This window comes from Chiloscyllium plagiosum, unplaced genomic scaffold (genome assembly GCF_037043375.1).
Source record: "Chiloscyllium plagiosum isolate Xiang-an unplaced genomic scaffold, Cpla_swu_hap1 HiC_scaffold_4, whole genome shotgun sequence".
Taxonomy (NCBI): Eukaryota; Metazoa; Chordata; class Chondrichthyes; order Orectolobiformes; family Hemiscylliidae; genus Chiloscyllium; species Chiloscyllium plagiosum.
The window spans coordinates 145,635,615-145,647,977 of NW_028270142.1; the positions used below are offsets into that span (position 1 = coordinate 145,635,615).

General features: G+C 40.6%; 1 protein-coding gene across 2 annotated transcripts in view; it reads right to left on the bottom strand.

The window, feature by feature from the left end:
• The window catches only part of lama3 (laminin, alpha 3), a 376,808-nt gene that overhangs the window by 127,726 nt on the left and 236,719 nt on the right, over positions 1-12,363 (bottom strand). For both annotated transcript variants that reach the window (XM_043687604.2, XM_087986754.1), the window contains exons 38-41: positions 8,225-8,386; positions 7,597-7,698; positions 5,514-5,597; positions 3,981-4,211 (exon numbers count right to left, since the gene is read on the bottom strand). In XM_043687604.2, coding sequence (XP_043543539.2) covers positions 3,981-4,211; positions 5,514-5,597; positions 7,597-7,698; positions 8,225-8,386 — 579 coding nt within the window. The remainder of the gene's footprint in view (positions 1-3,980; positions 4,212-5,513; positions 5,598-7,596; positions 7,699-8,224; positions 8,387-12,363) is intronic.

Here is a 12,363-nt window from a genome sequence, read left to right on the forward strand (position 1 = left end):
TGACTGTGTGGAGTTTGCACGTTCTCCCCGTGTCTGCGTGGGTTTCCTCCGGGTGCTCCGGTTTCCTCCCACAGTCCAAAAGATGTGCAGGTCAGGTGAATTGGCCATGCTAAATTGCCCGTAGTGTTAGGTAAGGGGTAAATGTAGGGGTATGGGTGGGTTGCGCTTCGGCGGGGCGGTGTGGACTTGTTGGGCTGAAGGGCCTGTTTCCATACTGTAAGTAATCTAATCTAATCTAATCTAATCTAGTGTAGCTTCATAAAGTTGATAATACATGTTTAGGTATGCCTGGTGCTTCTCATGGCAAGTCCTGCCATACTCTTCATTGAATTAGGGTTGGTCCCTTGGCTTGATGATTATATTTGAGTGGGGGAAATGCCAAGCCACAACATCACACATTGTGGTTTGTTGACAATTTTGCTGCAGATAGCCCAACAACACCTCCTGGATGCCCAGTTTTGAGTAATTAAATCTGTTCAAAATCTATCCCATTTAGCACAGTGCCACAAAACTCGATGAAGGGTATCCTGAATGTAAAGAGAACAACACATTGATGACCAATGACTGCACAGTGCACTCTATAAGAGCATAAAAGAAATAGGAACAGCAGTGGGCATGTTTTCCTCAAGCCTATAACATCTTCCAACAGGATCACGGTTGATCCGACATTTCTCACATCCACTTTCATGCCCTTTTCCCATAACCCTTGATTCCCCAACTAATCAAGAGTCTATCTACTTCAGTCTGCACAAAAGCTCTGCCCCCACAGCCCTTTGAGTCAAGAAATTCCAAAGACTTAAAGGACTATGCCTTCTGGTCCTAGACTTTCCCATGAGGGAAAACATCCTCTCAGCAATCAGATCACCTCTCAGTCTTCTACACTTCAGTGAGTAGGGTACAGCTATTTAGCTTCTGTTTATAAGACAATCCTTCCATACCAAGGAACATCCGAGTGAATCTTTTCTGAACTGCATACTGATACTATCTTGGTCAGATGCATCTGGGGCAAGTAGATTGCTGAGGAGGTCAAGTATGTTTTTCCTTTTTATTGGTTGTCTCATCATCTGCTGCAGGCCCAGACTGCAGCCATGTCCTTTAGGATTCAACCATCTTTGTCAGTCGGGATGCTGTAAAATCTCTCTTGGTGGATAACCTTGAAGACCCTGTCCAGAGTACATTTCATGCCTTTGCCACCCTCATTGCTTCCTCCAAGTGCTGACAAAGATAGAGGAGTACTGACTCATCAGCTGAGGGATTTGGTGTGTAGTAATCAGCAGGAGGTTTCTTTGTCCAATGTTTGGAGTCCAAGGAGTCCCTGGAACTACTTCCAGAGTTGGAGGAACACAAAGATCTTGGGGGTTGTAGGACTGCAGTAGGTTATGGAAGGTTCAAGACATTTTGTTTCCAAGGACAAGAATTTTAAAACTGATGCGCTGCCAAATCAAGAGGCAGTGCCAGTCAGTGGGCACAAGGGTAATGGTTGAATAGGATGTAATGTGAAATAGAAGGCTGGAGGATAGCAAATGTGGTTCCCTGTTCAAGAAGGGGAGTAGAGACAATCCTGGTAATTATAGACCAATAAGCCTTACTTCAGTTGTTGGTAAAGTGTTGGAAAAGGTTATAAGAGGATTTATAATCATCTAGCAAAGAATAATTTGATTAGGGATAGTCAGCACACTTTTGTGAAGGGAAGGTCGTGCCTCACAAACCTTATTGAGTTCTTTGAGAAGGTGACCAAACAGATAGTTGAGAGTAAACCAGTTGGTGTAATGTATGTGGATTTCAACAAGGCGTTCGATAAGGTTCCCCACAGTAGGATATTGTACAAAATGCAGAAGAATGAGATTGTGGGAGATATAGCAGTTTGGATCAGTAATTGGCTTGCTGAAAGAAGACAGAGGATGGTGGTTGATGGGAATTGTTCATCCTGGAGTCCAGTTACCAGTGGTGTACCGCAAGGGTCGGTGTTGGGTCCACTGCTGTTCGTCATTTTTATAAATGACCTGGATGAGGGCGTAGAAGGATGGGTTAGTAAATTTGCAGATGACACTAAGGTCAGTGGAGTTGTGGATTGTGACGAAGGATGTTGTAAGTTACAGAGAGACATAGATAAGCTGCAGAGCTGGGCTGAGAGGTGGCAAATGGAGTTTAATGTGGACAAGTGTGAGGTGATTCACTTTGGTCGGAGTAACCGGAATGCAAAGTACTGGGCTAATGGTAAGATTCTTGGTAGTGTGGATGAGCAGAGAGATCTCGGTGTCCAGGTACACAGATCCTTGAAAGTTGCCACCCAGGTTGACAGGGTTGTTAAGAAGGCATACAGTGTTTTAGTTTTTATTAATAGAAGGATCGAGTTCCGGAACCATGAGGTTATGCTACAGCTGTACAAAACTCTAGTGCGGCCGCACTTGGAGTATTGTGTACAGTTCTGGTATTACCGCATTATAAGGAGGATGTGGAAGCTTTGGAAAGGGTGCAGAGGAGATTTACTAGGATGTTGCCTGGTATGGAGGGAAAGTCTTACAAGGAAAGACTGAGGGACTTGAGGCTGTTTTCATTAGAGAGAAGAAGGTTGAGAGGTGACTTAATAGAGACATACAAGATAATCAGAGGGTTAGATAGGATGGACAGGGAGAGCCTTTTTTCAAGAATAGTGACGGCGAGCACGAGGGGGCATAGCTTTAAATTGAAGGGTGATAGATATAAGACAGATGTCAGAGGTAGTTTATTTACTCAGAGAGTAGTAAGGGTATGGAATGCTTTGCCTGCAATGGTAATAGATTCGCCAACTTTAAGTACATTTAAGTCATTACTGGTCAAGCATATGGACATACATGGAATAGTATAGGTTAGATGGGCTTCAGATTGGTATGACAGGTCGGCGCTACATCGAGGGCCGAAGGGCCTGTACTGCGCTGTAATGTTCTATGTTCTAATGTGGGCAGCCCAGTTTTGGATGTTCAAAGGGCTAAATGGCCTATTCCTGCTCCAATTTTCTATGTTTCTTTCTTAAGTTTGTGAAGAGTGGAAGAGGAGCTGAGACAGATAATACTACAGAGGTGATAGTAAGCACAAATCAGAAAAAAATAAATCAAAATCATGTATTAATATAATAAGGATGCAATTCACAGTTTCCCTGAATGGATCTACAACATGTAAAACACTGAAAGTTACATATAATTAAATCAAAGAGTATGTACTTCTTCAATGATGATATAAAAGTATTGACTTACTGAAAAAACAGCAGCTGTAAACAAATCTTTACCTTGCTCAAATTAATTCAATTCTCCAACCCATGAGCAAGCTAACATTCTGGACTTTTTTCTTATTATTTGGTGATATTAGATGCCAAATAAATATAATCCCAGAAAAATAACTGAGAATATTAGCTGCAGAACTTAATCAGCAAGAAATATAAAAACTTTGAGAAATAAAAATGTACAAAGTATAAAGCCATCACAAAGGGGAAAACAAAAGATACTACAAATGTCAAGCATATCAATGTAGCATTTATTAAACCCATACAGTTACTACATTACTGAGCAGAATGGATCACCAGATATACAATCAAGTTATTAAACCAAAAATCTGTCAAAGTCATTTGAGGCAATATACACACTTTAAGAATTGGCAAACATATTCTTTTACACATCCACACACATGTGCTGTAAAGTCATACAGAAGTGAGGATTGGTACACATTTTAAGAAAGCTGCAAGACAAGCTTGTGAGTAAGTTCTAACCCAGCAGAATCAACCCCTTGGAAAGTTATTAGATTAACAGTTCCCAGTCTGATGAATGCCTGTTTCACAATGTTAAAAATAAAGAAAACCAGGATTTTGAGCAACAGTTTATGCTCTAGACACACAACAAAATATCCAGTTATCAAAACATCTTCAAAAGCAAAAGTTAAAATATTCAAAACTGATGTGTTACACATCACAGAGAAAAATATGTATTTCAGCGAATAACAGGTCCTACCTGGCAGGAATCTCCCAAGTAGTTAGGAGGACATGAGCACACTTCCACATTAGTAGCAGGATTTCCAGTTCCGGAAACAGAGGCTTCCTCAAGTTGAACTTGACCGAGGGAAAGGCGTTGTGTTTGTGAGTAATAAAGTGCTCTAATGTGTAGTTCCTCCAAATTGCTCAACAAAAGCATGAAATCTTCCCTAGTTACTGGACTGTTAATGATAGCATGGCGAAAGTTATCCTGTAAATAGAACAGATAACTAGTACTCCATTTTAATTGGACATTTCAGCATTTTTCTAACACTTCACTTGGTATCATAAGAGGAATATTTTATAAGGATGATAACAGAACTGAAAGGTTATAAACATCAGGAAATCTGAACAGACTGGGGACTCAGTTTTGTTAGAAAACAGAAGGCCCAAGAAAATGGTCTTCAATTGCATTTTCAAGTATTTAAAATGATTATCAGGTGCTGTCAAATGAGCATTGGAATGTTTCTGCAGTGCATCTCGTAGATGTTACACACTGCTGCTACTGTGCAGCTATATTGGAAGCAATGAACACATGAAAGGCTGGTGGATGGGCAAGGGAAATCAAGCAGGATGATTTATCATGGATAGTGTCAAGCTCCTTGAGTTGTTGGAGCTGCACTCATCCAGACAAGAGGGGAGCATTCCATTATACTTCGGACTTGTGCCTTGTATATGGTGCACAGGTTCTGGAAGTCAGAAGATGGAGCAATTCAGTGCAGAAGTCTGAGTCTCTGACCTGTGCTTTTGGCACAGTATTTAAATGGCTTATACAATTCTTGTCAATGGTAACTTCCAAGATGTTCAAAGTTAAAAATCACACAACACCAGGTTATAGTCCAACAGGTTTAATTGGAAGCACACTAGCAATTAAACCTGTTGGACTATAACCTGGTGTTGTGTGATTTTTAACTTTGTACACCCCCAGTCCAAATCATGACTTCCAAGATGTCGATTAGGAGAGATTCAGTCCTGGCAATGTCATTAAAAGAGGAATGATCAGTTTCTGTCTTTTTGGAGATAGTCATTGTCTGACGCAAATGTTACTTTTCACTTATTAACCTAGACTGAATGCTGTTCTGGTCCGGTTGAAAGTAGGAATAGACTATTTTGGTACCTAAGGAATTACAAGTGGGACTGAACTTCGTGTAGTCATTAGCAAACATCCCCACTTCTGACAATACATTGAAGAAAGGTCATTGACAGTGTAACTGAAGCTGGTTGAGTTCAGGACATTAACTTGAGGAACTCCTGCAATGATCATTGCCACAAGGAGTAGCTGAAGTGATTAGAAAAGATGCATTTTAGAGGAAGTTATAAACTTATAAGGGAAAAAGGAATAGACAGATATGAAATTGGGTTGAACGAAGCAGGGTTGAAAAGACCCTTGCTTGAAACATTATCAATAGATTAGAATGTTGGGCTAAATGGTCTGTTTTTGAGTAGTAAAATTCAACTTAATTTTACTAAATATAACAAATGATTAAAATATCATCAATAATGTTTCATTTACCTCTAAAAGCTGGACTTGTCCATGATAAACTCGATCTGGAAGTGGATTCCGTGGATCAAAATATACAATAGTCATTTGTTCACCCTAAAGTTCAAAAATCAATATTTATCTTCTAATATATTATGTAAAATTTATTATACTGTTTGTATACTTATCGTGTAATGTTTTAAAATTAAAATTGTTAACATTCAAGGACAGATTTTACTTGGATGTCGGATGGGGAAATTGACAGGATAGTAATCTCAGAAGTAGTTTCTTTAGTCTCAGAATAAAGGAGCACCCATTTAAAACCAAGATGAGGAGAAATTCTCTTGTGCATCTTTGGAACGCATTGTCACAGAGAGCTGTGGGAATAGAGTCCTTGTGTATATTTAAGCCCGAGATCAATAGATTCTTGATCAGTCGGGGAATCAAGGGTCATGGAGAAAGGACAGAAAAATGGATGTGAAGAGTATCAGATCAGTCATGATCCTATTGAATGAGAGAGTATGTTCGACCCCTCACTTGTCTGAATGAGTGCAGCCCCAATAACACTCAAGAAGCTTAACACTATCTACTCATCTTATCATGTTCTTATTTCTTATGGTCTTATGGTAGATAAAGGGATAGATCTCACTCTGACCAACAACAGTTTCACTAACCTAACCAGGCTCCACTGGACCCTTCTGAAAAACACACATCTGATCTGACCTGCCATTCTGAGTTCCATGGATACATCAAGTTGCATGTAGGCAGAAAAGCTGTAACTGCTAGCTTTGCTAATTAATGTGGACAATGGCCAGCTAACAAGTGAATCCTAATTAGTTAAGTGACTTTTTGGACTCCAGCTATAATTCAAAATGGAACTTGCGAGCCCTTGGAAATTTGCTGATCATTGTTGTGTGGCACAGTGTAGATTCAGTTCAATATAAAAGTGTTGAAGTAATTTTGCCAGCAAAATAAATTTGCTAGAACAGAGTACATGCATATTACATTTCTCCTACTGACTTAATTTCCAATGTTGTGATTTCACTTTGGAGCACAGAAACAGAGCAATATCATTCTGACCCTTGAGCCTGTTCCACATTCCATTAAATCCTGGTTGTTCTGTCTCTGAATTCCAACTACCCACCTTGATTGCATAACCCTTACCCAACAAAGGTCCAATGAAGATTTTCTGTATTTTAATTGACTATACCAGCCTCAACAGTTTCCTGCGAGTGAGACTTCTAGATTTTCATTCACATTTGTGTGGTACCACCCTGAAGAGCTGGATCAATTTTTAAGGTCATTTCTCTTTTGTTCCTGACTTCCAGTCGACAAAAGAAATTGCTTCTCTCCACATATCCTTTCAAATTCCTTAATCATTTAATTACCTCAATTAAATCATCGCTTATATCTTCTTAAGAAATACGAGCCTTGCCAATACAATCTGTCCTTGTCATTTAACCTTAAACAGCACCTTCCAAGCCCACAAGACTAGGTCAACAGATACATGGGAATTCTATTACCTGCAAATTTCCCTCCAAGCCACTCACCATTCTGGCTTGGAAATGTAATAATTTTTCTATCCATTAATATATCCTTCCTGAGGTACACAGAACTGAAGGAGGTGAGGACTGCAGATGCTGAAGATCTGAGTCGAAGAGTGTAGTGCTGGAAAAGCACAGCTGGTCAGGCAGCATTCAAGGACCAGGTGACTCGACGTTTCAGGCATAGGCCCTTCATCAGGAATGAGGCTTTTGGGCCAAGGGGGCTGACAGATAAATGGAGGGGGCTGGGGGGTAGGTATCAGGGAATGCAAAAGTTGTGGGTGAAAGTGATATGTCGGAGAGGACAGTGGAACAGGTGGGAAGGAAGATGGACAGGTAGGACAGTTCAAGATGGCGGTGCCGAGTTGGGAGGTTGGGATTGGGATAAGGTGGGGGGAGGGGAAATGGGGAAACTGGTGAAATCGACATTGATCCCGTGTGGTTGCAGGGCCAGAACTGAATGCAATTAGAAACCCTGCATAAATGTTCCCTCTGTGACCATGTCGTATCTCAATGCCACTGACTAAATTCATCAACCCTGTATTTAGTTGTATGCAAAGTTCAGTACTCACTCTCAATTCAACGTCAGACCTTTTCTCAAGTAAAGTCATCCCTTCACTCGGTAAGCCAAAGGATTTTATTTGGTATGTCAGGAGGCCACCATATGAAGAGACCTGATAGAAAATTGATAAGAAGTTACTTTTGAAGCTGTATTGAAGCAATGAAAATTGTGCGCTTTTAACCATAAAGCTGTGGAGGTAAGAGAGTAACTCAGGAGAGGTATTCAAGTTTAGTAAAATTTCTGAGTCGTTCCAATGATATTGTTTGTATTGGTCAACCTGATGCTAAGGAATGGGTACAAATTGAAAATAATCACAAATTAGCCCTTCTAAAATGCACTTAGGCATGGGTAACAAATGCTACCTCGCCACTGACACTCACAACCTACATAAGAAATGCTTAAACGGAGGTTAGAAAGAAAAGATTTTAGTTAGTAGATGCAACTATTTCACAAAGTACTGCTAAAGCAGACTCCATACGGGTTGCTTGATCAAGCAGATTGTTAAAGGATATAGAGTTGGACAGTGAGGCTAGATTCAGCAGTTGAAGCAGAAAATAACATGGCACCCATTTGATTAGCCCCACAGCCTGCAACATCATATGGTTTGATTTGATTTCACAGTTTTATTCTTCATTTACCTTGTCTCCCAGGTAGGACTCTGGGGCTAGCCAGTACAAATCACGAATAACATCAGGTAGTTCTTGTACATCAGCAACAACGGTATTACTCCGTTGGTTATAAACAACTGGAATGCTCTGTTTATTCCCAGTGAGTAACTTCCATTTCTTCATTTGCATATGCTAAAGGAAAATATGAATCTAAATTGCAACATCAAAACTAAATCAACAATTAAAAACATTCTTGTGTTTAACAGGCACATGTTTATGTATATAACATAACTTCCAGTATGGATAGATTGTCTGATAAGCAATGACTAAACAAGTTGGCACTCTACGCATTGGAGTTTAGAAGAATGAGAGTGATCTCATTGAAATGTATAGGATTCTTAAGGGCTTTTCCAGAATTAACGCTGAGGGGATATTCTCCCTCATGGGAAAGTCTCGGACCAGAGGGCATAGTCTCACAACAAACATGGGATTAGGAGAAATTTCTTCTCTCAGAGGGATTGGGAGTCTTTGGAACTCCTTGCCCCAGAGAACTGTAGGTACAGAGTCCCTGTGTATTTTTAAGGTAGTTTCTGGATTAGTCAGGGAATCAAGGGTTATGGGAAAGGACAGGAAAATGGACTTGAAGAATTTCAGATCACCCATGATCCTATTGAATGGCATACCAGAACTAGGAGCTAGCAACATAAGATAGTCATTAATAAATCAAAGACAGCCTTCAGGAAAGTGGTTAGAATGTGAAACTGACAACCATATGGAATAGTTAAACTGAATGCATAGATGCCTTTAAGGGGAGTTTGGATAAACACATGATGAAGGAAATAGAAAGATGTATTGTGCAAGTATGACAAAGAGTGTTTGGAAAAGACATGCCTGGACCAATATCTCTGGCATAGACCAGGTGGACTGAATGGTCTGTTCCATTTTATATAATTCTATGTATATGATATGGATCTGAATTGAGACTGTATCACCAACTCTTCATTATTTTTGTCAAAAATCCTGGAACTCCCTTCTTACCAGAACTGTGGGTTTACCTACACCACACGGACTGCAGCAGTTCAACAAAGCATCTCTTAAGTGCAATTAAATGCTGGTAGTACTGGCACTATACACATCTCATGAATGAGTAAAAGAAAAGGTAGAAAAGGTTTAAATGTTGACAATTAAGCTATTATTTAAATCAGATCCAAAACTAATTATTAAACTCTTTTGATTGGTAAGATGCGGCTGGTCAGATTGGAAATGTCTCCCAGCGAAACACCACCAGGTATGAGTCCACTGCACCCCAGAAACTCATCTGGATCAGTATATGTCACGGCGACAAGAGTAGGTCAGAGGCTGCATCTTCTGAGATGGGTGTTTTACCTCCTGCCTCCTGATGTCTGTCCATAATCTACAAGGCACAAGCCAGGTGTGTGATGGAATGAATGCAACTCCAATAATATTCAAGGAGAATATTATTTCACTAAACTGGGTAAATCGTATATATATTATTATTACCAACATTTGAGGAAGACCTTGGATCATCTAGGAATTGAAAACTATTCTCTTGGATACTGCTATGATCAATACCCAAGTGAAAAAGTCATCAAGGCATTGAGAACCTGTGGTTCTTCTTCTTAAGGAATTCAAGTATAACAACATGGGAAAGGTAGCTGGTGGCAGATATGTTGCTATGTTTCCCACCTCATCAACTGTCATGCTGGAAGAAAGATTCTGGGAGTTATTTCTGACACTAGTCTTGTGCTCCCAACCAGCCTCTAATGAACAAGCAAAATTCATAAAACATAGAACATAGAACAATACAGCGCAGTACAGTCCCTTCGGCCCTTGATGTTGCGCCGCCCTGTCATACTAATCTGAAGCCCATCCCACCTACACTATTCCATGTACGTCCATTTGCCAGTCCAATGACAACTTAAGTGCACTTAAAGTTGGCGAATCTACTACCGTTGCAGGCAAAGCATTCCATACCCTTACTACTCTCTGAGTAAAGAAACTACCTCTGACATCTGTCTTATACCTATCTTACCTCACTTTAAAGTTGTGTCCCCTCGTGTTTGCCATCCCCATACTTGGAAAAAGGCTCTCCCTGTCCACCCTATCTAACCCTCTGATTATCTTGTATGTCTCTATTAAGTCACCTCTCAACCTTCTTCTCTCTAACGAGAACAGTCTCAAGGCCCTCAGCCTTTCCTCATAAGACATTCCTTTCATACCAGGCAACATCCTAGTAAATCTCCTCTACACCCTTTCCAAAGCTTCCACATCATTCTTATAATGCGGTGACCAGAACTGTACACAATACTCCAAGTGTGGCCGTACCAGGGCTTTGTACAGCTGCAGCATAACCTCCTGGTTCCGGAACTCAATCCCTCTATTAATAAAGGCCAAAACACTGTATCCCTTCTTAACAACCCTGTCGATCTGGGTGGCAACTTTCAGGGATCTGTGCACGTAGATACCGAGATCTCTCTGCTCATCTGCACTCCCAAAATTCAGCCCTCTGTTTCTTTCAGGTGCTAGAAGTCCTGTCGAATATTACTAGCATGTTCACCCTATATTTCAGATAGTTTTGAGAAAATTTGTAGCTCAGGTCTGCATGTAAGTTTGCTCACTGAGCTGGAAGGTTCAGTTTCAGACGTTTTGTCACCATACTAGGTAACATCATCAGTGAAGCACTTATGGTATGGCCCGCTTTTTATTTATGTGTTTAGGTTTCCTTGGGTTGGTGATGTCATTTCCTATGGTGGCATCATTTCCTGTTCTTTTTCTCATAGGGTGGTAGATGGGATCCAAATCAATGTGTTTGTTGACAGAGTTCCAGTTGGAATCCCATGCTTCTCTTTGTTTGGCTTGTTCTAGGATGGATGTGTTGTCCCAGTCGATATGGTGTCCTTCCTCATCTGTATGTAAGGATACTAGTGAGAGTGGGTCATACCTTTTTGTGGCTAGTTGATGTTCACATATCCTGGTAGCTAGTTTTCTGCCTGTTTGTCCAATGTAGTGTTTGTTACAGTCCTTGCAAGGTATTTTGTAAATGACATTGGTTTTGCTTGTTGTCTGTTTAGGGTCTTTCAAGTTCATTAGCTGCTGTTTTAGTGTGTTCGTGGGTTTGTGGGCTACCATGATGCCAAGGGGTCTGAGTAGTCTGGCAGTCATTTCTGAGATGTCTTCGATGTAGGAGAGAGTGGCTCGGGTTTCTGGATGTGTTTTGTCTGCTTTTTTTAGTTTGTTGCTGAGAAATCGGCAGACTGTGCTCATTGGGCACCCGTATAGGTGATTTTTCTCTGCTCTGCATAGTTCCTCTGCACTGCAGTGTGTGGTGTCTCATTGAAGTAATGTTCTAATGCAGCTTCATTTGTGGATGTTGGGATGATTGCTTCTGTAGTTCAGTATTTGGTCTATATGTGTTACTTTCCTATAGTTGCTGGTTTGAGATTCCCCATTGGTTGTTTGCTCTACTGTGACATCTAAGAGTGGCAGTTTGTTGTTGTTTTCCTCCTCTTTAGTGAATTTTATGCCAGTAAGGGTATTATTGATGTCTTAAAGGTTTCTTCTAATTTGTTTCGTTTAGTGATGACAAAGGTGTCATCCACGTAGCGGACCCAAAGTTTGGGTTGGATGGTTGACAGAGCTGTTTGTTCGAGTCTCTGCATTACTGCCTCTGCTAAGAACCCTGACATTGAAGATCCCATGGATGTCCTGTTGGTTTGTCTGTCGGTTTTGTTGTTGAGGGGGAAGTTGGTGGTCAGGCATAAGTCCACTCGCTTGTTGATACTGTCCTTGCTGATGAAGTTGGTGGTGTTTGGTGTATGTGTCTTTGGTTCTTCTAATAGTGTAGTCAGTGTTTCCTTGGCCAGGTTGATTTTGATAGATGTGAACAGGGATGTTACGTCAACAGAGACCATTATTTCATCCTGTTCTATCTTGGTGTCTTTGATGGTCTTCAGGAATTCTTGGGTGGAGTGGATGGAGTGGTGTGAGTCTTCTACTAAGTATTTTAATCTTTGGTGTAACTCCTTGGCTAATTTGTAAGTTTGTGTTCCAGGGTAGCAAGACTATGGTCTGAGAGGAGCTGCTGGTTTGTGAATTTTGGATAAGCTGTAGAAGCCTGGTGTGTTGGATCTGTCTGGTTTCATTTTTTG